The 26,717-nt window shown below is 40.9% G+C and overlaps 1 protein-coding gene across 2 annotated transcripts in view; it reads left to right on the forward strand.

The window, feature by feature from the left end:
* PRSS35 (serine protease 35) overlaps positions 1-26,717 on the forward strand; it is a 75,450-nt gene extending 48,733 nt beyond the window's left edge. Inside the window, exons 1-3 of one of the 2 annotated variants that reach the window (XM_045184862.2) lie at positions 13,932-14,101; positions 17,098-17,157; positions 23,914-26,717. In XM_045184862.2, the coding sequence (XP_045040797.2) occupies positions 23,933-25,183 (1,251 nt within the window). In that variant the 5' untranslated portion in view covers positions 13,932-14,101; positions 17,098-17,157; positions 23,914-23,932 and the 3' untranslated portion in view covers positions 25,184-26,717. Of the gene's footprint in view, positions 1-13,931; positions 14,102-17,097; positions 17,158-23,913 lie in introns of those variants that run through there. The other variant, XM_045184863.2, reaches the window with a different exon arrangement.

A 26,717-nucleotide genomic window follows, 5' to 3' on the forward strand; every position in this document is an offset into this window, starting at 1 on the left:
AGAAATGAGAAAGTTTTTTTTATGAAGGGGGTGGGCTGTATTAGGGTTCTCCAGGGAAATCAGAACCAATAGAACATATATATATATAAAGAAATTGTGGAGACTTGGCAAGTTCAAACTCTTCAGTGTGGACTGCAGGGGGAGACTCAGACAAGAGTTACAGTTTGAGTCCTAAGGATGGCAGGATTCTCTCTTCTTCCAGAGAGGTCAGTGGCCTTTGACTGATCTGATGAGGTCCACTCACACTGTGGAGAATAATCTGCTTTAATCAAACTCTACTGATTACAATGTTACTGTGATCAAAAAATACTTTTACAGAAATATCTACAATAATGTTTGACCAAATTTGTCTGGGTTCCGTGGCCTTGTTCAGTTGGCACATTAAATTAACCATTTACGGAGGGATAAGTATATTCTCAGGCCTAGGGAAGAATGGAAGGTTTGTAATAGGGATAATTTGTAATAAGGATAACTTTTGAATAAAGGTTGCAGGGCCCTGGCTGGGTGACTCATTAGGAGCACCAACCAGTAAACAAAAAGGTCGCAGGTTCGATCCCTGGTCAGGGCACATACCTGGGTTTCAGGTTCAATCGCTGGTCAGGGCATGTGTAGGGGGCAACCGATTGATGTTTCTCATGTTGATGTCTCTCTCTCTCCTTTTTCTTTCTCTGCCCCTTCCTTTCACTCTAAAAAAAGAATCAATAAACATATTCTTGAGTGAGGATTAAAAAAGAAAGAGGGAAGAGAGAGCATGATCGAGGGCACAGGTAGAGGGTTTGACCTTAGAAACAAGGATGATTGAGGAGAAGAGGAACAACTGAAAAAAATCCTTGTGAGATATTTGTTGGAAGGAAGGGTTGGGGGCTGGTGGCACTAACAGCACATCTGGGGACAAGGATGAGGTTTGAGGATGTAGAAAGTATAACATTAGGCATATCACTCAGAACAACCTTTATGGTTTAAGAAATGTTGAATCTAAACCAGCTTTCTTTATATATATTTTTCCAGCAGGATCTCTAAAAGAGAATGCCCTGTGGAATTACACTAACTACAATTTGAATCCCAGGAATCCACTCAATAACACACTCTGTTACTGTGGGAAAATTGCGTAACTTCTCATAGTCTCTGCTGTAAAGAATAAATAGAATTACCTGTGTAAAAGTGTCTATAACAGTGAGTGATACTTAACAGGGGGTGACAGTGCCCCTCACAGGACTATGTCTGGAGACATTTTTGTTTGTCACAACTGGTGGTGGGGGTGGGCGGTGTGCTATTGACATCTAATGGGAACTGGTCAAGGATGCTCCCAAACACTATTTAGTGCACAGGACAGCCCCATACAACAAAGAACTGTCCAGTCCAAAACACGAATGGTGGCAAGCTTGAGAAATCCTGGTCTCGAACAGTGCCCGAGGCATTGTAAACAGTAAATGTTGGTTTCTGTCTTTTTATTAATCATAGTAAACCAAGTGGAATAGAGTTTTTACCCATAAGCAACCATTTCTGAAGGCTTGTTTTCTAAAATATTTCAGTTATTCTCTTGTTTGAAGATTACAATGTGATTTAGGGGCCAAAAAAAAAAAAAGGAAACACTACTCAGAAATAAAATTTGTACACCAATAAAACATGAAAAATAATCTATAAATTAAAAAAATGCCCAAAGTCCAACTCCTAGCCATAAAAAGGCCCCCGCTTCTCCTTTTGAAGAGTTCTGGCGAGGACAGGCCATTTCTATTACATTGTTTGCTATGAATCTAACTGAGGGAAACTTTCACCTGATTGAGATTTACATTTATAAACTTATTTACACATTTTTTCTATATCAATGAAATATTTTAGAAATAAAACAGAGAACTCAGAATATTAAATGGTTAAGTTTTATTCAATCCTCTGTGTACTTTCTTAGCTAAAAATAAAACTGAGGTTGTTTAGCAACTTTACTGCAGATATAGTACAGCTTTACCTGGAACATCTCAATCTCTCTGGTTTTCCCAGGAGTAACAGACATTAAACAGAGATGCAAATATATGTGATTGTAGTTCCTCCAAAGTGATTGTGTCATAATTGTGTTAAAAGTTCAAATCATTGCTATTATAGTTTGATGAGGCTGGGAGGGAAGACTGCAAAACTAGTTATCTAGCACTTAGTAATTCTATCCCACCTAACTCCTACATTTTTTTAAAAGATTTTATTTATTGTTTATTTTTTTTAGAGAGAGGGGAAGGGGAAAGAGAGGGAGAGAAACATCAATATGTGGTTGCCTCTCATGTGGCCCCCATTGGGGACATGGCCTGCAACTCAGGCATGTGCCCTGACTGGGAATGGAATGGGCAACACTTTGGTTCACAGCCTGTGCTCAATCCACTGAGCCACACCAGCCTGGGCTAAATTCCACATTTGTTACATTGTTTTCTTTATATTGTGGGCAAAATATGCAAAACTAAAACTTGCAAGAAAAAAGAGCTTTTACTTGTTAAATGTGAATGAGATGTTTGAAAATTACTTTGAATTTGACGGTAAGTTTTCTTTTTTGTCTTTTTTCCTTTTTATTATATTTTTTGGGATGACACTGGTTAACACACTTATACAGGCTTCAGGTGCACAATTCCACAACATATCATCAGTACACTGTATTGTGTGTTCACCACCCCAAGTCAAGACTCTCATCACCATTTATCCCCCCGCCCCATATTCTCCTCCACCTTCCCCAACTGTCTGTTTGAAACGAAGAAATCAGATAAGCTAAAAATAGGAGCAGGAAGAAACTATGTGTGAGCCCTAATGCCTGCTCACTGGCCAGTGGCCCAGAATTCCTTCTTTGGCTTCAAGTAACTGATCAAAGTCTAGAAAAAAGGGGAGAGAACTGGACAGAAAAGTATCAGTGGATGTTAGGGAGGGTCTGAGGGTCACAGCTGAAATCAATCATGTCACCCTTGGGAAGTTGGGGAGAGAAGTTCTGAAGAATTCTAAAACTAGTAGCTGCCTTCTGAGGAGGGCCTACTGTGTATGGGCCAGGCACTATATGGATATTCTTTTATTTGATCTAACAACCACCTTTCAGGGTTCAGATGATCATTCCCACAAGAAAAATCAAGCTGAGATACTAAGTTCATCCAGCTGGTAAGTAGCTGTGGCAGGATTTAAATCTCATATGAGAGGAATGTTGAAATGACTGAAAAATATACCTTGATTGTCTTTGTCTACAATGAAAATAGATCTGGTATAAATTTTTTTTTAAATTAATAAGCTTAATTTTAAAGCAATTTTAGGTTCATGTATTGTGGGATTTTTTATATCAAATTTATAAATAATCTCTAACAATATAGGATGATTAAAATCAATTGGAATCCATTAAGCTATATGCATCTTTTGTTATGGTTACACACACATATGCAATTCAACAAAAAATATAATCATATAAACTTTTTAAAAATACAAAGGCAGTGTTTTATAATGTAGATTTTTTTGCTTTTTTCCTTCTTTCCTCCTCCACTTCGCTCACACTATCATAATTATAATCAAATACACACACACATACACCCACATATTTACATATATGTATACATATCCGCATATACACACACATGTAGGTTTTGAGGGTATTGCCTTTATATTACTATAATGGAATCATGTATGCTCCTCAGTGCATTCCACTTTACCTCGCTGAGGAAATCCCCCCAAGGCAGCTGGTTTGGATCTGGCTTATCCCTGAAAATGACAGCATAATGTCTTGGAGTTTGGGTCTATCATGACGTGTTCAACCATGTTGCTTTGATCAGCTTCACTTTGTTTCCATTTTTCTGCTACAGCACAAAAACTGTTGCAATAAATCTTGTTCATGGCCTTGATTTATTTTGAGCCCTGAAGTCCCCCCTTTTCTTCATTTCCTCTCCACGTTCAGCCACCAGCTCACTGAATTTTATCCCTGACATCTCTCTGACATTTGTGCTTTCCTCATACCCAGGGCTACTGCCTAGTTGGTACCTTCATAATGTTTAGTTTGAACTATTGTAATAACCTCTGCATTGATCTTTCTACTTCAAGTTTTCCACTTTATCTCTTTCTCCTGTCAGGATTATCTTTCTAACATCCAAACTGACCTTATGTTTTCAGGTCGTTCCCTCCCATGTAAACAGTACAGTTGGCTACAACAAATGGCAATGCATTTGAGATGACAAATGAACCCAATAGACTGAATATTGATCAGATAAAAATGAGTGGGGACAACTTTCATGCTCAAGAGGTCCTGTTTTATCTAAATTGTTAGCTCCTACTTAGCTTTGATAAACTATTGCCATGAGAAAATGTGGAATAGACTATTGGGAATCACCCTGCCTGGTTTCAGAGACTGTAACCCCCGATGGCTAAGGCTGAGTGAGAGACCTTGAGAACCTAAGCCACTAAGGAGACAAAGCTTATCTCCCTGGCAGGAGCACCACCTCTGCCCACTTTACTTCACCCTGCCTGGCCTCTAGTGCATGACCAGTTAGCCAATGATGGGTAAGATCCCTCAAGGGGGGGACGACCTAAGACAGACATGGTCACCAGGTAGCCCTCAGGGAAGGACTTGGTGGGTTATGGAGAAAGGGGGTGATGGACCCTCACTCCTTGGCTTTGCCTTGGCCTGAGTCATCATCCTGTCTGCAAGAAGTCTCCTAATCTCTTGGCTGCCTTACTTCCCCTGCTCCACCAGAAGCCTGAAACAATGCTGGAGGTGGGTGTGGCCCTGTGCTGGAAAGGGCGCATTCTCCGGGGTGATCAGGCCTAAGAAAGAATGCATAAAATCCTGTGAAACCTGCTTTGCTAATACCCTCAATTTAAATGATAAGGGTCCAAGCATGGAATGAGTTTGTTTCCCAAAGTTTTATGGCCCTTAAGCTATCTGACCCTGACTCAGAATAAGCCCTCAGAGTTCTTTGAATGTTATCTATTTGATTATTACTGCCTGACAATGATCGATGAGCTTTCCATACCCGCCCTGTATTCCTGTGCAGATTAAGCCAATAAAAGCCTGTCAAGTCAAGGGTCAGGGCACTCTCCTCTTGAGAGAGTGGTCTAGGAGCTCTGAGGTGCTCTCCCCTTGAGAGAGTGACTGTGCCATCCTTTTTCCTCCACAGGACTCAGTAGTCTATATGAATTTGTCTCATCTCAGCCACAATGCCGCAGACACTGCTTGCTGGTGACTGCATCAGCAGATTTGCCTGATCTTATAATTTTTCACAAAAAACCTGGAAGTCAGGAGTCTCCCCACCCCAAATACATTTCCATTGAGGGCGTTGTTCTTACAAGCCCATGATGGATTCAGTGCCATATGGGAGGGCCACGTAGAAGCAGGAGGAATAGCTTTTGTTCCTTCTGACTGGGTACATGATTGAAAATGTAGTTTGCTTAGGTCATTTTGACCACAATAAAGATCTTTATTGAAGGTTCGCACATGTCCTGTTTTTCTTCATCACTATGTGCAGAACCAAAACACATGTGGTAATAATAGACAAAAAGCTATTATGAGCTTCCAAGTTTGGAGTGTAATTGATTCTGCCCCATCAGCCTCCAATTACATTCCTGTAAACTCAGCTTTACAAGAGTCTCTGTCCTCCTGCAATGCCCTATGAGATCCTGAGTCTGCGAGATTGTGGTCTGGGTCCAGTGTTTTAGTCCTTGCTGCATTCTCTGGAGTTCATATCTTCTTCAGATTTTTTATTTCACACTTTTTTTGTGATGCACCTAGTTTAACTCTCAGTAATTTCTGTGGGAAATCGTTTCTTCTGATAATTTTCTCTACTCTCTCTAAACTACAGATGACAGTGGCAGAGAATCTCTTAATTTTGGTCCATTTTGGAGACATTTTCATTTTCTCAGTTAACATTTCTTAAACATCTAAATTCCAGATACTACATGTGCTGCTGGAGATATAAAGGTTTTGCTGAGCTGAGGCTCTCACAGTGCAGTTTGGGAGCCAGACACAGAGACAAGTAATCCGAAAAAAGTCTGACAGGTTCCCAGTTTCAGTGCTGGCTCACAGGAGGGAGAGGTCAACACTTCATATCAGAGAGAGCAGGTCCAAAATGGGGGAGGGGCTAACCATGACTGAAATGAGGGACCCAACTTCCGAATTTCTTTTGGGGAGACATCATTGTTTCTTCTTGAGCCACACGGAAAGGTGGAGGAAGTCAGTGCTCCTGCAGGTTTGGAGAAAGCTAGCAAATGTTTCTCAAATTACCTGATTGGTGGTGGCTCCTATCAGTGTAAACATAACATGAGGACAAATGTCACTTTTTACTTTTTCTTATTATGTTTGCTTCATTTTCTTAGTCTGTTTTAACCAAGGGGCCCTGGGATTTTAAACGTCAGATCCACGTTCATATCACCCAATGAGTAGAAGGTTCTGAGCAAACCTCAGGATTGAACGTTCACAGAGAAGATTCCATCCACAGCCATGACTCTTCTGTAGGGTTGAGTCAGCCCTTAGACCTTGACCATAGACCATGAAGCATGACCTTTTTCTATCTTTTCTTTGTCAAAAATTTCCAATACATTTCCATGACAAATAAGATTTAGCATTGGACAAGGAGCTCTTCTATTTTGGTCTGAGTGTCTTGGGAAATCAAATCTAAGGGAAAAAATCAAGAGACAGAGCCTTAATCGTGGCCAGGCCTAACAGGGATCACTAATTCTAATGAGACTACAATATTCCTAATGACCTGAAATGTGTTAAGAGAGATATCCAGTCCTCTTGGTCTATTTCTGGAAAGGTATATAAATGCTCTCATTTGGGTAGAGGCCCCACACAGAATGGGTAGCTATAAATTCTATTGGTGCATTAATGGAGAGTTTGGTTGTATTAAATGTAATTTGACCCTGGCCATGTAGCTCAGTTGGTTAGAACATTGTTCCGATATACCAAGTTTGCAGGTTCAATCCCTAGTCAGGGCACATTCAAGAATTAACCAATGAATGCATAAATAAGTGGAACAACAAATTGATGACCCCCTCACCCTCTTTCACTCCTTCTCTTCCCCTCTCTCTTTCTAAAATCAATAAATTAAAACATTTTAAAAAGTGATTTGATCAAATCATTGGCCATGATGATCATAATACTTGAAGACCAAGTCTAGGAATGTTGAGGGAATAAGGTTGGAAAGTTCATTATTAGTGGTTTTTTAAAACTTATAACATTCCTTAGAATGCATTATTTATTAAAATGATAGGAGTCATACTGTACAAAGTTTATTCTCAATATAGAAAACTGGTTGAGGAGCACTGTAAAATTGTAGGGTCATAATAACAGGGAAAAATGCGGTCTTGAAAGGTTGGAAAGGGGATTTTTTGTGATAATATTGTTGAATGCAGGTGTTTAAATTTCTCATACATGGCTGCAGAATGTCTGAGGGACTGCATGAGGCCAGGAGAAGAAATCCTGATTAAGACAAGCCAGAATCCTGGAAACAGAGAAACAGCGATTATCAAGATAAAGGTAGAAAGCAATTAATTAATCAGTTAAATAATTTTTGAAAAGTCAAGTTAATGCTAAGGCAGTATGAATCAGATCCAGAAACAGAAGGCAATAGGGGAGTGATGTCACCAAAACAGTAGAATAGGAGACCCTAGCCTCCATCTCCCCAAAACAAAGATCAACAATTAGACAGCTATCAGTGACCAAAAACTGATCTGGAAAAGCTCTAGAGTTCACTTAAGAAACTTCATACCACTTTGCACTGGTCAGAATGGCCATCATAAACAAATCAACAAACAAGTGCTGGCAAGGTTGTGGAGAAAGGGAAGCTTAGTGCACTGTTGGTGGGAATGCAGACTGGTGCAGCCACTGTGGAAAACAGTATGGAATTTCCTCAGAAAACTAAAAATGGAAGTGCTTTTTGAGGCAATTCCACTGCTGGGATTATACTCTAAAAATCCTGAAACATCAATTCAAAAGAATCCATGCACACCAATGTTCATAGCAGCACAATTTACAATAGCCAAGTGCTAGAAGCAACCTAAGTGCCCATCAGTAGAAGAGTGTATCAAGGAAATGTGGTACATTTACAAAATGGAATACTACGCAGTAGAAAGAAAGAAGGAGCTCCTACCCTTTGTGACAGCATGGATGGAACTGGAGAGCATTATGCTAAGTGAAATAAGCCAGGTGTTGAAAGACAAGTACCATATGATCTCAGCTATAAGTGTAACGTAATCAACAAAACAAACAAGCAAGCAGAGTATAACCAGAGACACTGAAATAAAGAACAAACTGACAGTAACCAGAGGGGAGGGGGAAAAGGATGATGGGGGGTAAAGTGGGAAGGTTTGTCAAGGAACATGTATAAAGGACACATGGACAAAGCCAAACGGAGTAGGATCAAGGGTGGGAGGTGGGGATGGCTGGGCTGGGGGGGAGTGGTGGGGGTAAAATGAAAACAATTGCACTTGAACAACAATAAAAAAATAAAATAAAATTATAAAAAACAAAAAAACCTTCAATAACACAGTAGAACAAAAAGCAAGCAAACAAACAAACCCTTGAGAATTTCCACCCAAAAGGGTAGGAAGAACAGCTTCATTTTGCCTGCATCATCCCATCCCCCAAGCTGGCATTGCTTAGCACCAGGAGGGAAGTTTCTAGCTAAAGAGTTGTCCTCACAAGGAAAGGAAGAGTGAGGTGAGTGAACAGCTCCCCCAGCCTTTCAGAGCACTACATGAAGGTCCTGCTTTGGTTTCACCACACTAACGAAACTGAGATGTATAAAGACGGCTAGGAACAAGGGAAAAAGAGCAGCTGACAGTAGCAGCCAGACAGGGAGAGTAGTCATCACTCCCAGTAACCTGCTCTGCACACAAACCCAGAGACTTGCCACTGAAGAAACCAGTGACCTACACAGTCACCATGATCCCCCTGCAGATTTCACTGGCTTTTATCCAACACGTATTTATATTTGCTGACACCAGGCACCTGAGTCTCTCTCTGCTTCCTCACTGAAACCCTGCCAGAGCCCAGGGAAACACACCGACAGCCATCCCAGCCCACTGCAGCTACATGAGTACAACATACCAGCCTAGATCCCAGTGCCTGATCCTCACCACTGTGTGTGTGATCATCGCTAGCCCTGCCAGCTGCGCACCTGCACACCATCAGACTGATGTTCATCATCAGCCTTCATGGCCATGTGCATGCCTGGGATGAGTGAGTACTGTGCACAGCCATGGAAAAAACACACCGACAGCCAGAGCCCTGGAAGGTGCTTGTGAGGCCAGATTAGACCCTTTCTTCTATAACTGGCCCCTTCAGCTACCAACCTGCTTACCTCTGGCCAAACCTCTCCATCACTAGCCTCCACTGTCATGTGCCTATGACAAGACCCAGCAGCCACAATAGTGCACACCACCAGCCAGGGCCCCCATTGCTTCAGTGCATATGTAGTTGGCTTTACCCTTGCTGCCAGTGTTGGCTCCCATGACCACATGCGTATTTGCCACCAACCCATGCCACGAAAATGCCTGATGCTTTAATGCACTTGTTTGGGGAACTTCACATAGCACAAAGTAGCAAAGAAGAGAAGCAAATGGTTGCCATAGTGGACCGGCCTCTACTGTGGGCAGTTCAGAGAGTTGAATCAAAAACGGAGATTCGATAAGGACATGCAGCTGTCAACTACTCCGTTGCCTTCTTTGGCACTGACAGACAGAACTGACATAATTAGTTAGAGATCCCACTGGACAATCTGAAAGGCTAGGAAGGCAAAATGTGCTAGAGATTAAGGTCTGAGTCCTGTGACAAAGCCTGATTGAGAAACCAAGAGGGAGAATCCCTGGAAAAGTAAGAAGAACAAAGGGGAAGATGTTATGATGATGGGCAATGAAATTGATGGAGTGCCCCCTACTGTCAGAACCTAATACAAAAAAAAATTTTAAATAGCGAATGCCCTAGACTTCTGATAATAGAGAAATATATCCCAAAACACCTAGGAGAAAATTTGAATTCTTTCTGAATCTGAAACTTGTAAATCTTATCATGCCTTTGCAATGTAAACACCCCAGGAGCTAACCAAAACACTGCCCGCAGAGACTGAAGGAAAAAAGAGGCCTTTTAAAAATACAGACTGCTGTAACCAAATTGATTTGTAGAAGAGCTGAAGTTTTTTTGTTTTTGTTTTTTTACAAAACAACTAGAAAACAATAAGGATGAAAGAAAATGGCTGTATATGGAAGGCAGGATGTACATTTTCTGTAATGGAAGGTATGAAAAAAGGAGACGTATTTTTGTTACAGTAAAGAAAAAAAGAATGTATTGTTTTTCTTTAGAGGGGTAAAGGATGGTATAAAGGACATAGTTTTTTGTTTGTATTTTGGATTTTTTTTGGTAAAGAATAAAAAAAGTAATTTTGTCCTAAATTGAAGTGATTGTTTCTGAATACAAAAAGAAAAGATAGGGCAAAGCTGAAAGTTGCAGAGGGTTTGTGGAAGAGGAAGCTTGAGTGAAGAATTTTATGTGTGGTCACGCTGACTGAGAGTGGAATGGATAACTAAGTCAATTGCCTGATCTTGTATGCATATGGGAACTCTCACCAGATCCTTAACTATGGTTGTTTTTAAGTCTTTTGTCATTTTTAGACAGTTATTTTATTCTGATGCTTTCACAAAACTGTTCCTGCCAAGGTGCTTCATCTTCAAGAAGGTTCATGGAAAGACTGACAAGTACAGGTTTCTGATAACTAAGATCAATTTCCCTTCATGTGCAAGGGACAATAATGAACCTTTCAAGTGCTTCCCCAAGGCTACCTGCACAGCCCCACAGTACCTCATGAGAATGGCAGCCCAAGACCTGTCCTGTTTTTCCCCACATCAGTAAAATTGGCCCATTACATTGATGACATAACGTTCACATGTGAAGACTTGCCTCTGCTGCAGGACACTCTGCAGACTTTGCTGGAACATCTGCCAGGGAAAAGATGAAGGATAAACCCACAGAAATTCAAGGCCCAGGGATAACAAATACTGGTGAGGATGTGGAGAAAAAGAAACCCTGGTGCACTGTTGGTGGAAATGTAAACTGGTGCAGCCGCTACGGAAAACAGTATGGAAGCTTAAATAGAACTACCATATAATCTAGAAATCCCACTTCTGAGTATATATCTGAAGAAGATGAAATCACTACATCGAAGAGGCATCTGCACACCCGTGTTCATGGCAGCATTATTCACAATAGCCAAACCATGGAAGCAACCTAAGTGTCCATTAACTGATAAATGGGTAAAGAAAATATAATATATTTTTATATATTATTCTTAATAATAATTATATATGTATAAAATATTATTCAGCCATGAAAAAGAAGGAAATTCTACCATTTGGGACAACATGGATGGCTCTTATGGCCTTATTCTAAATGAAATAAATCAGGAAAAGATCAGTTCTGTATGATCTCACTTATACGTGGAATCTAAAAACATCAAACTCAAAAACTCAGGGAGTAGAATGGCGGTTACCAGAGGCTGAGGGGTTGGGGGGAAATGTGGAAATGTTGGTCAAGAGGTACAAACTTTCAGTTATAAGATGAGTGAGTTGAACTTGGTGCATGGCATGGTGACTACAGTTAAGTCTGTATTGTGTACTGGCACGCTGTTCTGAGAGCAGAGCTTTAATGTTCTTACCATGAGAACAGTAACAAAATGGTTATTATATGAGGTGCAAGATGTGTTAAGTAATCTTCCTGTGGCAAACATTTTGCAATACAGCCATGTATAAAATCATCACTTTATACATCATAAACTCACATGGTGTGATGGGTTAACAAAGCTGGCGGGGGAGAGGGCTTGGGGTAAAAGCTCACTCAGGAAGTGGCCCTCAAAACGTGAGAGCACTTGAAGTCAGCTTCACGTGATGTCCATGAAGTCTCCACATGAATCCTTCTGGATTTATGCAGTGTTAAAATCCCAAAAATGTTTGACAAGTACAGACTAGAACTCTTCCAGCTCAACTTTCTTAATTTATAGCTGAAGAAGTTGAAGCCCAGGGCATAGCTATTTAGTGTCAGATGTGACTTCCCATTCTGGGTTCCGGGTTTTTTCTACGACTTCCCCTCACTCTATTTCCCTGGAAAACTTTTTTGGTTCAACACATCATCAGCACGCATTATATTCCAGGCCCAGTGGTAGAGGGTGGCAATTCAGAGATGTGTGTAAAGCTTATGATGTAATTGGGGAGACAGAGCACTCCAAAATGAGTTATATTCTACTAAATAAAAATTATTAATAGATTTAAATCATCTAGTAAATGCATAAGTAAAAATGCTAAGTGAAAAAAAAACAGGTATGCTAAGTGAAATAAGTCAGGCAGTGAAAGACAAATACCATATGATCTCACTTATATGTGAAATCAAATCAAAAAATAAACTGACTAACAAAAACAGAAATAGGGGCATGGATACATAGAACAGACTGACAACTGTCAGAGGGGAGGGAGGAATGGATGAAAGAAGGTGAAGGGATCAGCCAAAGAATAACCCATTGACAATGGTATGGTGATGGCCTGAGGGAAGGGTGGGGGTGAGGGCTGGGTAGAAGTGGGCAAAGGGAGAAAAATGGGAACATCTGTAATAATGTAGGCAATAAAAATAAATTAAAAAAATAAAGCTCTTGCCAGTACTTGGTTGGAGCATCATCCTGGACACCAAAAGTTTGGTGGTTTGATTCCTAGTCAGGGCATATACCTAGGTTTTGGGTTAAATCCTCAGTCCGTGAGCATTTGGGAGGCAGCCATTGGATGTTCTCCCACATATCAGTGTCTGTCTGTCTGTCTGTCTGTCTCCCTTCCTCTCTCTAAAATCAATAAACATTATTATTTTTTTTATTTTAAAAAGTACTGTACATAGGAGCTTGAGAAATGCAATTACCTACTAATGCTAATGCTAATGCTAATGCTAACAGCTAACGCTATTTGTGTTATAAATACCTGTGCACTTATTTGCTCTCCCTACCTTCAGGGTCAGGACCGAGTTTTTGTATTCATCGTTGTATCCCTGCATCTTGCCCCAGACCTGCCCAGCAGTCAAAGCTCAGTAGATTCTAAAACAATGAACTTCCCTTCCACAAGATTCCCACCCCAGAGGAGCACCTTTCCTAAAGAGGAGAATAAAAGAGTGAGAATATAAGAGGTTAAAATTCAGGTGGACTGGGGAAGTAAAGGATCTTAAAGGATATTTGCCAAAAGTAAGTAAAAGTAAGTAAAAGTAAGTAGGTAAGTAAGTAAGTAAGTAAGTAAGTAAGTAAAGTAAATGCATGCCTACTACCCTATGGACCGATGGAAACTGACGCTCCCCCTGGAGGCGGCACGCAGGATGCTCACAGGGTGGCCCGGTAGCTCAGCCGGCTGTCCACGGTTCTCTGTTGGGGTGTGGGCGCCTGAGAGAACATTGGGCCACAGGTGACTTTGCACTTGGTGAGGGCACCAGTCGATCTTGCCCTGTGGGGTGTGCGTCCTGGGAAGCGAGGTCCGGGATAGAGGCTGGCGACACGCCCTGGTTCTGATGGCTAAGTCTAAACATCCAAACGAGCCAGAGGAATGAGACTCAAAGTTAACAACTCTCAGGCACCTCCCCATCCCCCCTCCAAGATATTCAAGGGACGCATACTATTATAGGGTCAGATGTCTCCTGTGCACCCACTCCAATTTTTCCTAATGCTTAATTTATTCACTCTGGGGACAAAGACAAGGTGGCAGGTTGCCTTGTCTGCCAGGCACTTATTAGTAAAGCCCCCCATTCAGCTTGTGTCCCGGCTCCATCCCTCCCGCCCTCCCAGCTCTCCTCTGGCCCACCTCCTTCCTCCTTCGCCTCTCCCCACCCCTGCGTCTGCCTAGCGTCATCGCCCCCTTTCCCCTCCCATCTCCCCTCCAAGAGCAGCTGGGCTCTCGCCTCCACTTCAGTCTTCACTGTTAGCTCCCGGCAGTGCTGGCCAGCGGTGGCCGGATAGCCTGGGCTCTGGCATCTGCTGGGCTCCTGGCAGCAGCGCCCCTGCCTTCTGTCCCTCCCCAGCCAGCGTTAGTGACCGCTTCGGGGGTTCTTTGATTTGAACTGGACAGCGCCCTAGGGACTGAATAAGCTTCACAGGTAAGGATGGTGCACCCCCTTCCCACCAGTCCCCGCTCCCCCATCTTCCCAGTGAGACCCTAGAACTTGGATATTTCTCTGAGAAATGCAGAACCTATCCAAGGAGAGCTTCTTTGAAAGGCTCTAAAAGATGGGATCAAACTTAGCACTTTAAGTCCTTAAAGAAATGAACTTTTCTTTCAATATGCAATTCTGTGTGCCGGCCTCTGCACAGTTTAATATTAACAGTAACAATGTTTGCATTGGAATATAAATGGAATTCTTTCTACTTAAGCAGTACCAGAGGGGACTCTCTTTATTTTTATGATTATTAGCAGATGCCATTGAAAGAGGTGTAAAACGCATTCTCAGAAAATATACTCTTGAAAACCTTTGGCAGGGTTACTACAAAAGCTAGAATCAACAGCCTCTCCTGTCTCCCCTCTTTCTTTTCTCTATTTCTCTCTCATCAACTTAGCTGCTCAGGTCAGCAAAGGGAGCAGTGGAAAACTATTTTTTTTTTAAATGAGGAGTAAAGAAATTGAAAAGTCTTGGACTTGCTGTAAAATACTCTAGCAAAAAAAAAAAAAGGAGGGGAGATGAAACAAGATTGGCAAAATATTGATAATTTTTGAAGCTGGCTGATGGGAACATGGGGATATACTTTTTTCATTATCTTTAAAGTACTTTTTACTCTACTCATGTATATTTTGAACATTTTCTGTAATAAAACGTTTTTGAAAGTTGCAGAAGCCTTCTTGCTGGATTCCTTGACCATTTGTACACTGTCATTGCTGTGAAACGAAGCTGCGTGTCCTGTCCATGTGTCCCCGCTTTTACTAGTCCTGTTCACTGCTGAAATTCTCACTTTATCCCAAGCACACTGGTCTCTAGGAAGGATTATAAAAGTCCTATTTTGCTGCTTGAAGAATTATGCTTAGAATCTGGTTAATAATTTGTAGAAAGAATGTTAAAATCCCAGCCAAGTAAGACATCTAGGCTTGAAAGTAGTAGTCAAGCATCATTTGGAATTTTATTTTTTTAAGGAAATATTAGAGGATCTCCTTTAGTGTGAGAAGATAGTATACACTCCAAACTTTTCTTCCAGACAGCTCAGAAACCTGCAGGCTTTTAAGAATTTTTTTCATGTTTTTAAATGTGAAACTGTTTAGCCTATGTGCTTGGCACATAGTATGTGCTCATTATACGTTAAAATAAACAGTTGCTAATGTGAGTTAATTTTCCCTACTAAGTAAATTATTTATCTTCCTCTGCCCAACACTCAAGGCAAGCATATTACATTTTAACAGCAGGATCAGACTCAAAATTTGGAGGCTGAAGCTACCTCACCTAGCACTGGATTAACTTTGCAGATGAGAAACCTGAGATGAGAGCTGAGGAAACAGCAAAGAGAAATTAGTGGTACCAAAGTTATTTATAACTTTGCTTAACTAAATTTTTTTTCAGAAGTTTCAAATGTGTTAAACTGATGTATGATTAGTGAAAAATACTGTGATCATAAGCTGCTTTAAAGCCTGAAAAATAGCAAAGTTAATGCTTTTGGAGACATTCTTCACTTTCAAAGGCCAACTTGCAAGATATAAAAATAAGTCTGGAGCCATAAACTGTGTACTTCCTATGCCCATGCATGAGAGAGCAGGCAGAGGGTTCCCTTGGGACTTCCTTACTGCCATTCGCCCCAAATTTGATTTACACACAGCATATCCATTGCATAAATTGAAATGTACATGTCCTGAAAAAATAACTAAAAAAGAAAAGAGGGTATTTTTTTTTATTGTGATGAGAAACAGAAGATGTGAGTTACTGTAAAATAATCAACTGTGTTACTTTACCATCTTTCTTTCCCTCAAGCACTGCCAAACTCTTAAAGCAGACATTACTTTGTCTTGATTCCTGAAATTAAAGTTGAAAATAGTGCTACAGTATGATATTTTGAAGAGAAATTGGCACAATGTCAATGAACTTTCTTGCCATTTACTTTCAGCATAGGATCAGCAGAAAGTATATCCTTTAGGAATGGATTATAATAAAGGATTCGATAAACATATGTGAAATATTTGGCAGGTTGAAGAATTTCCTATGTGTTGAAATGAATCGCAGCACATTTGGGGGACTCTTTAGCCATGCCATATGTAGGTCAGAGTGGAAGCATGTTGGCGCTACAATGGTTTTTGGAAAACTACCTGCCAGAAAATTGTCTGGCTGTAGACAACATTATCAGCTCTCAGTTCATCAGGATGGGCTCTGTGGCCTGTAGATGGGTTTTCTAAACGTGATAAATTCCACATGTGACAACCATTTTGTATATTAGCCAGTTAGGCTTTTCCCCTTGCTGAATCCCACACGCTTTTAAAATAAATTCCATATCACAGCTCAGAGAATGTAAATAATTTAAATGCAGAATCTGAGATTTGCTACCACCGGGCTAACTTTGCCATCTAGTGGTAGCAATGTGGATAGCAGGCAAATTCCTACAATGGATGACTGGGAATTGAAGCTTCTTGAGGATCACTGATGAGTCATAAATTACTTGTGTTTTCTCGTTTGTGGTTTAATCTAGGTCATAGGAGCTGAAAAAGATCTTAGACATTTTCTAGTCTAAGGAGTATTACAGAGATTCTTAAATAAGGAGATTCCAAATTGATGCATAATCTTCAGTATGCATTTGTTGAAATTTATCTTCCCTTTTCAATTCTCATCTCTCTCGCAATACTGTTCCATGCCACCATAAAGTTTTATCACAATCTTCTGTTTTTGTTTTACAATTGCACGTCTGTACACTTTTCCTTAAAATGAAAATTTTCATTTATGCTTAAGACTCCGAACCAAACATTCTTTCCCACTGTATATCACTCCCTACTACTTCTTTATTTCTAAACATCCAGGGCTGACAACAAACAAACAAACAAGAAGAGTCTTACGTTACAACTGTACTGATTTCCTATTGCTGTTAACAGTTACTGAAAACTTAGTGACGTGAAACCGTTGTCTTACAGTTCTGAAGGCCAGAAGTCTAAAGTGGGTTGGCAGCGTGGCGTTCCTTCTGGAAGTTCAAGGTGAGAATCTGTTTCCTTGCCCTTTCAGGTTCTAGAGGCCCCTCCGCATTCCTTGGCTTGCAACCCTGCATCCTTGGGACCTCTGCCTCCATTTTCACAGCTCCTTCACTCTAGGCCCTTCCACCTTCTGTGATTACATTGGGCTCCCCTGGATAATCCAAGCTAATCTCATCTCAGAATCCTTAATCACATTTGCAAATCTCTTTTACCAGGTTAAGGAATTTACTCCCAGGTTGTGGGAATTAGAATGTGGCTTTCTTTAGCAGCCATCATTTGGCTTAAATAGTGAGGGACACGGCAGTCAGAGATGCATGAAATCCCTTATAAATGTCTACCTATGCTTGGACTCCCATTGTTTGGTGTTAATAATAATTGCTGGCATTTGTTGAATATTTATTGTGCTTGGGGCATTGTGCTTATTTACATCATATTAGTTCCTCACAAAAGCACTGTAAAGTCTTACCCTCACCCTCTGGAAAATGATGTTTGCAGAGATTAAGTAAACTTCATAAAGTCACGCAGCAAACAAGTAGCAGGGCACTGATTTGACTTCAATGCCCGCGGCCTCTACAAATGATTGAAACACCCAGGTTCTTCCTCTTCATATTCATAATGTCACCAGCACTGTTATTTTCTCATGGCTGTAATTTCATACATTTTGTAATTTAAATGCTGCCACTATTCTATGCTCTAGTCAGTGAAGAACATTAGTGAGGGCCTGAAGTGGGTCAGGAATTGAACTTTATAAAATACTTACTCTTCTCTTCAGCTGCCCCCAATTTGTGACATGACTTTTAAAGTTGTTACAGGTGTTCTCCAAAACCTGACCCATTTAAGGCTTGCTTTACACTTGTTTAGTCTTCCTGGTAATGACTCCCCGGCTCCTGCTGCGGCCTTTGCCTAAGCCAGCCCTTTCCTCCGCAGTTATTTGATGCATCTGGGCCAGGTCACAGGGTCTACCTGTTATATGCCAATCTTTACGGAGCAGGTAGCGGACGAAAGTGGAGGAGGGAGATGGCTGGTACATGTTTTCGAATTTTTGTATATGTGTAAATGTAGGCAGTACTATTGGGGTGCAGGTGGTTGAGATCTTGGGTGGCTACAAAAGGACAGGCAAGTTGTAAAAAGTGGTTATACAATCGTTGGCGTGTCCTAACATATACATTAAGGTAGAAGTTGGTGTCGGCCCTAGAAGGTCATCCATCTGACTGAGCAGCCCCTGACCCACTCCAGCACCAAATCTTTAACGGATTAATGCAAAATTCTGTTCCCTGGCAGCATGCTGTACACGTGAATTTGGTCACCTACCTCACTACACATTACAAGGGACAGGTGAAAAGAAAGGTCTGAGTAGGTGTGAATCTGTCACCTAGTGAGGGAAAGCAATTCAGTGCCAATCCTTAATGTTAAGCCAGCAGCTTCATTTTTCATATACAAGAAAAATAATTCATTTGAAATATTTAATATTGTGAGCAATCACCTAATCTTTCATTAGTCCACCTGCTCTACCTAAGCTATATATATGTGTGTGTGTGTGTATACATATCCATATACTATATATATATCAGGCTAGTAATATTCTACACACTCCAGGTAGACTCCCTCAAAAAGTTATTTTTTTCTCTCACTGTAAGTCACTCTCTTAGAATAATTATTTTGACATGGACTCTGTTTCTTTTTAGGCTGAGGACCTGACTCAGTTCCAGAATTCCTAATGTAGATCCAGGCTATAAATAGATCACAAGAAATGCAATTTGAGAATTCTGTGGCTGGGTAATGTTCAATCACATTTGAGTTTAATAGTAATGAGAAAAATATATTACAGAGCCACAGATATTCGTAGGAAGGAGGAATTAGGAAAACGTTCATCTGGGAAGTCTCTAAAATGAAGCTGTCCTTGAACAAAGCAAAACAGAACACAACACGACAAAGAGAAAAGGGAGTTCAAGAGTGTGTTAGAAACAGTCCTGAAATAAAAATATTTGACTGTAAGATTGACTTTTTAGAAAACTACCAGTGCTATGACTTTGGCTCATGTAAGAAGTTGTTTTTAAGTGATATTAATTCACTCATGGAGGTAGAATAATGATAGAAGAGCCTGTTATCGACGCTTACCATGCTTCGGGATCGCTGGGAGAGCATACGTCATCTCATTGAATCCCCACAATTATGGTATGAGGTAGAGGTCGTTATTATCCCCACTTTGCAGGTGAGGAAACTGAAAGTGAACTGAACGTAATGAACCACTCAAATTCATGTGCCTCATAGTGGTAAAGATGGGACTTGGCCCATGTCTTCTCACTCCTTGGTCTGCACTCATTAGCACCATGCTGGCAGAGATGCTCAAATGTTCGTAAATATTATAAGTACTATCAGAAATCACATTTCTGATGCAGTGTAAAAATGGTAATAGTAAGTCATCTTTTGCATTTATTTCTATTATTATAGACCAGGTACAAATGTGGAATAGTGTTTGTGCTATCAGTAGAAGTTCATCTGCATGTCCTGATATCCTTGGTTCCTTCTGAATTCCCTTCTACCCCATTTACCTCCATGGCCCAACCCATAACCAGCTGTGTGTGCACTGACTCATGGTGGAGAGTCATGGCTGCGGCCTCACTTTCATTAACTGAAATTGGAATTTGAAGCCTCAAATCCAAGCCATCTGGAAGGCGACAGTTAAGGTCATAATTATAACTGCAAATTGGAAAAAAGGAGGATGAGGGAAGACAGGGACACTAATTTCAAAATATTATAGCTGCTCCACCAATGGATACATCTCTGCAGGTCAATGAGTTGGTGATTTTGGATGACGGGCACATGTAGATGTGTTACCCTCTGAACCATGGACTGCTGGATCTGTGAGAGCTGTCATTTACATTGCATTGACATTTCACCACAAGGCAAACTTAGATTTTCCAAAAGAAAGCATCCATAAACATTTGTCCAATTTTAAATTACAGGCCAGATTGGACAGGGTAACTAAATCCATGTCCTCTTATTACTGTGATTCCGAGGCCATATTACAAGGCCCTGCCCTTCCCACACCCAAAGATAGACGCGGGCCTGGCTTGTGCTCCTGTGCAGCTCACCCAGCGAGCACTGGACGACCACCTGGCGGACTAGCGCCAGTACAGGGTCTGTGGCGCACGGAAGCACCCCGTGCAACCCTACTGAATTGGAATCTTTCACACATATTATTAAGTCACTTATATAAAAGTTATGCTTTTTCTTTATAGACCACCACACCATTCACTATTAGCTGCTGCTAATGTAGTGAAAGATCAAAATTCAGAATAAATTTATTTTGTACACAAATATGAAGTAGGTACCATTTGAAACCTGGTAGCCACCATCCCTGGAAAGACTCCCTGCTGGGGTGTGGCTCACACTGCTTCACCAGGGCCTTGGCTGCCACCGTGGTTCTCACACTGCTGAGTATCAGCATTGCCTGGAGTGCTGGTTGACACAGAGATCACTGGGACCTGCTTGGGTCCTGAAATTATGGCTTTTAACAAGTGCCCTGGTGATGCTGACACTGCTGCTCTGGGGACAACAACCCGGGCACCCTTCGTACGACAGAGTTTGTAGTTTGCTGTGTACCAGTACGGAATTCTGTTAGCAAATTAATGACCTTCTTTTGAGTGGTTCATGTTTCATTTTGAGTCCAAAGTCAGGAAAAAACCAACATCTCAGCTCAAAGCAGTCCAGCGGCAGGAGTCTCCCCTTCCTCACAGGATAGTTAGCCTTTTTGTTCTCTTCAGACCTTCAACCAATGGGATGAGGCCCGCCCGCCTGAGGGAGGGGAAGCTGCTTCGCTTGGGCTGTCAGTCCGAATGTCAGTCTCACTCAGAACCCCCTGCCCGCCCGCACAGACACACCCACAGCAGTGTTCAGCCAAGTATCTGGGCCCCCCTGTGGCCTAGTCGAGTGGACACATAAAACTGTGACACAGAGCTTTTTTTAAAAGTCTGCCTACAGAATTATGGCACAGAGCGCGTTCTATTCCTTAAAGGTTGCAAGACTAAATTCAATTGTGCTGAAGAAACAACCACAAACCTCCTGACTGGAGAAACAACACGGGGCACCGTGAGTGAGGCACCCTCCATTTTGCTTAGCAATGACTCTCCCACATTTACTACTCTACAGACCATTGGCACCAGTGTTAATATGTACAGAGTGATTCTGTATATTTCTCAGTGAGGGTATTTGGCTGACTTTCAGTCTTTGATGTAATCATATATTAAGTACACCATAGACAGCTATTATCATAAAGGGCAGAATGAAAAATCAATTTTAAAAATTTGTTTCCTAGAGCAAAAACTCCTTTGAAATTTTGCTAAGAATTAGGTAGATAAAATATATACATATATATTTTTAAAAGACTTTTATTTATTTATTTATTTTTAGAGGGGAAAGGGAGGGAGAAAGGGAGAGAAACATCAATATGTGGTTGCCTCTTGCACACCCCCTACTGGGGACCTGGTCCGCAACCCAGGCAGGTGCCCTGACTGAGAATTGTACCAGTGACTCTTTGGTTCACAGAACGGCATTCAATCCACCGAGCCACACCAGCCAGGGCAAGATATATATCTCTTTGTAATTATCTATTTTGGTCTGTTGATAACCTAAGAGGCAGCAAATAACTCTGATTTTAGCTCTTTTTTTGGGGGGGGGAGGCAAAGCCATAATTTTTCATTTTGGGAAGCACACATGGTTAAGCATAGGATTTCAAGATTGCAGTAGAATTACTGAGTCGTTGGCCTTTTTCACTCTAATCCAATTAAATAGAATTGATGAAATATTCATTGTGTAAATTGCATAGAAGATAAAAGAAAATACTAAGTGGCTCAACAAAATTATTATCAATATAATTACCATTCTGTGTGAAGTCGATTTTGCCATGTTAATGATTAGAAAATACTGCAACATGAGCGTGGGTTTCCTTCTGAAGTATATTCTTTATTGATTTCTGGGTGATATCCATTACTTCCCCAAATAAAACAAGTTACATGCCACTCAGTATTCAAGTGTGAGCAGATAAAAAATGGAAATTGCAAAACTTCTATGTAACCTTGCTGATGCCAAGTGATGGTAAAGATGATTATAAATTTGTTTAAATGTTCAAATGTATGGTGATTCAAATTAATTGTCATATTTTGGTGAGTATATCATGTTTAAACAATAACAAGATTATGTAGCATATGTTTTTGTTTTATCAAAGGAATGTTATTAGCTTGTTAATACAATTCTATACTCATATAAGACAAAATGAATTCTGTTGTGTCAAGCAATGCCCATATTCAGCTCTGCATCAGAGACAACTTTGGGTTTTCAGGCCATGCACAGGATCCTAGGGGCGTACCCTGGGTTGATGAACATTCCCAACTTTATTACTTTCTTCATTACTTTTGTTTTCCACGCTCCCACCCCCCAAAAAAAAGTTTATCAGGAAGCATTGAGAGTCAAAGTATTGTAGGAATAATATAACTTTGCCTCTGCTTTATACTAAGTGTAAATCATTTGCTAAGCAGATGATTTACACTTAACTAATAGCTGGGCATTTTAGCTATTAGTTAAAAATGACTTGGAGCATAGCTTACAAATTTCAAAATTACTGCCCCCAAAAGTGCTACCATTGCCCTGACCCTCACAAAGAAACAGCCGACAAACACCAGTTCCACTACAGGGATTTCCATACCCGTGAGCCTAGAGAAGTAAGAAAAGATGACAAGAAGATGTAAATACTAGAAGAGGTAACGTACGTATGATTTATTTAAAGTACTGACAACTTTAAAATGCCTAACACCAAAGCACTGGTCTTCGATGATAAGACCTGCGATGAACAGGACTATATTTAATCGTGACCATGTTCCCCCAAGTGGCCAATTCAGAATCATAGCCTGTGCTCCATAAATTCTGGCAGCCAATTTTAACAGAGTAAAATACCACTGAGAAGCATTTTTGTATGTTGCTTTGCTTAGATGCAAAACTTCAGGCATAACTTTGCTTAAAAAAACTGCAGGGTACATTTTTCTTGCTTTAGTATAAATGGCCTGTGCATATTTCCTTTTTATGATATGGGGTTCTGCTTGTAAAAATCAAGGCAGGTCCATAGCAGACAAACCCATTTATTTATTTTAAAAACCTCTGCCTGAGTCTATGGCTTTTAGAAGAGTATTGGTGAATTCAATTATGTCATCAGTCAGCTGGGTCTGTACACCATGGTTCAGGGAAATTCACTGCATTATAATGGATGTGTTTTGAGTTCTGTGCTAGGCATTTACACTCTAGAGATGAGGAATTTCATGGTCCCTGCTTTTAAGGAGCCAAGTGCAGGGAAAATGCAGAACATCTGCTGCTATCTGTATGTTTAAATCATCTGGAAGGAAGGTTGTAGGAGACCTAGGAAGGAAGAGAGCGTGGCTTAGCAACAGAAGCCCACGATAGCTATCGTGTCCTACACTCCGTGCATTGGTTTGTCTGGGGAGGTGGAGACGGAGATGGTAGGAGAGGGTGGGGAGAGATGAGTTAGGGCTGGTGGAGGGAAAGTTGGGCGAACAACAGTGTATCGATTTTGGAAATCTCTGTGAGCCTACTTAGCAGGGTGTTTGATTGCAGTAAAACCTAAGTACGGTGAAAATAGGGACTCCTATTTGTAGTCAAGGTATGTTCAGGACCCAAGGCCTAAATGACACGGGTAAGTAATATTTAAAAAAAAATTCTAAAGCTTCTCTTTCTTTTTCTATTTTTAAGGACAAAAGAGAAGAACAAAATGGAAAGTATGTTATTTTGGATGATATTTTTCACCCTTGGGTGGACCCTCATTGATGGATCAGAGATGGAACAGGATTTTATGTGGCACTTGAGAAAAGTACCCCGGGTTGTCAGTGAGAGAACATTCCCTCTCACCAGCTCCACATTTGAGGCAGATGCTAAGGTGGTGTTAAAGAAAGTGTGTGGCATCGAATGTCAGCAAGAACTCCCAGCCCCCAGCCTTACTGACTTGGAAGATTCTCTTTCGTACGAGACTGTCTTTGAGAATGGCACCCGAACCTTGACCAGAGTGAAAGTTCAAGGTCTAGTCCTTGAGCCAACTCAAAATATCACCACCAAAGGAGCACCTGTTAGGAGAAAGAGACAGGTGTATGGCACAGACAGCAGGTTCAGCATCTTGGACAAAAGATTCTTAACCAATTTCCCTTTCAATACAGCCGTGAAGCTCTCCACAGGCTGCAGTGGCGTCCTCATTTCCCCCCGTCATGTTCTAACAGCTGCCCACTGTGTGCACGATGGGAAGGACTATATCAAAGGGAGCAAAAAGCTTAGGGTAGGGCTGTTGAAGATGAGAAATAAAGGAAATGGCAAGAAACGAAGGGGTTCTAAGAGGAGCAGGAGAGAAGTTGTTGGTGGTGACCAAAGAGAGGGTAGCAAAGAGAATCTGAAAGAGACAGCCAAGGCTGGAAGAAGAAAGAGAAGAAGAAAGGAATCTGCTTGGGGCGGGAGAGTCACTGAGGGCAGGCCCACCTTCCAGTGGACCCGGGTCAGGAATACACACATTCCCAAAGGCTGGGCTACAGGAGGGAGTGGAGATGCTGCCTTGGACTATGACTATGCTCTTCTGGAGCTGAAGCGTGCTCACAAAAAGAAATACATGGAACTAGGAATCAGTCCCACCATCAAGAAGCTGCCGGGTGGAGTGATCCACTTCTCAGGATTTGATCATGATAGAGCAGATCAGTTGGTGTACCGGTTTTGTAGCGTGTCGGATGAATCCACTGATCTCCTCTATCAATACTGCGATGCCGAATCGGGCTCCACTGGCTCCGGGGTCTATCTGCGCCTGAAAGAGCCAGACAAAAAGAATTGGAAGCGCAAAATCATTGCGGTCTATTCAGGCCACCAGTGGGTGGATGTCCACGGTGCTCAGAAGGACTACAACGTGGCCGTGCGCATCACTCCCCTCAAGTATGCCCAGATTTGCCTCTGGATTCACGGAGATGATGCCAACTGTACTTACGGATAATAGGAACCTGAAACCAGGCCATGGATGGGCGAAATCGCAGAGAGAAAACCAATTCTGATTGTTGTAGTGAGATCACTTCACAGGTTGTACTATGCCTGGACTTGAATTTTATTAATAGTATTTCAACATTTTTATAAATGTACTTTTTCAAAATTAGGAGATTTTCTTACATTTAAAAAATTTAGGTAAAGATACTGAAACTAGATGGGCATTTCAATGCCAAGTATATATATATATATTCTTCTTTACACAGTGGTAAGTTTGGTTTGTGGAAAAAATGTTTCTTTCTTTCTTAAAAATTAAACACTCTTTAAAACTTCAAGCTGGTACTATAAATAATGTGATTTCTCAATGGACTTATTCTCAGGGTCCTACTGTAGGAAGATCTAATAGATGCCAGCTGCATACTAAATGTGAAACTGCATGCACAGAGATGGACAGTAATATTTAGAATTAAGTTAGAGACAAAAACTTATGACAGTTAGTACCACCCTGAGACGGACCCGTTCAGTTCATGCCCTCAGTGTTTATATTGTTTCCTCTTGGGGCAGAGAAACATCAGTTTTTTGTTTTTTGTTTTAAAAAGAATGATAACAAATAGCTTTACAAACAAAACTGTCAACTATTTTTCTGCTTTGAAAAATATCAACTGAACTGTATATTATTTAAAATGGGAGAGATACTTTGTTCCACGAAATAAATCTAGTTTAAAAATAGGGAAGCTGAGACTTTTTAAGATCTCAAATTTTTATTTAACTAGTGTTTAAACCATGAACTTTCCATGCATCCTTAGGGAAGGCAGCTCCATAGTTAAAAATGATCACGAATTGAAAGGCTCATCACTTTATACTACATGGTCTCCTGTGTTTGAGGTATTATATTTTTAGGACAAGCAATTATAGTCTTCTTAGAGCCTTTATTCCCCCTTGACAAAACCCAGCTTTCTTCATAGGGCCATAGGCATATTATTTTGGCAAATTCTCTGATCAGTAATTTTAAATAAATGCCTTAAAATGAATATAATTTAAGAATAGTTTTTAAGAGAAGTTTCTGGTTATTTTCATTAGGGACCAAGGCTGCCCACTCACTCCAGCCATCATGGAGCCTAAGCAGCGGAGAGAGTCCAGTGGCTGCCCGGGGGCACTGGATGCTAGTTCCTGAATGAACCCATAGGTGTTAGCTGAATGGCTGTGAAAGGGCATTCATTCAAGACCTTATTTTTGAAGGGTTTCAGTGATTTGTAGTTGAATAAACCATAAAATTCAGGAACTGCATGGCCTGCTCTTCCTCGTGGTTTCTAGCCCACACATACTCTTCTGCCATGACATATCCAAGTTGCTGATTGTGCTGGAGTTCAAATTTATTTTGTTATTGTTATCGTTTTTATGAACGGGGAGTTAAATCCTTGATGAGTATGCAAAGGAATATTTGTTCAGATTATGATAAAATGATTTTGTAAGTGGCGTCCAAAATAGCTGAGATTCAATACAAGTGTACATTCTTTATAATGTGAATTGGTTAAAAATCATTCAAT

The sequence above is a fragment of the Desmodus rotundus genome, chromosome 11 (assembly GCF_022682495.2).
Source record: "Desmodus rotundus isolate HL8 chromosome 11, HLdesRot8A.1, whole genome shotgun sequence".
In the NCBI taxonomy this organism is placed as follows: domain Eukaryota; kingdom Metazoa; phylum Chordata; class Mammalia; order Chiroptera; family Phyllostomidae; genus Desmodus; species Desmodus rotundus.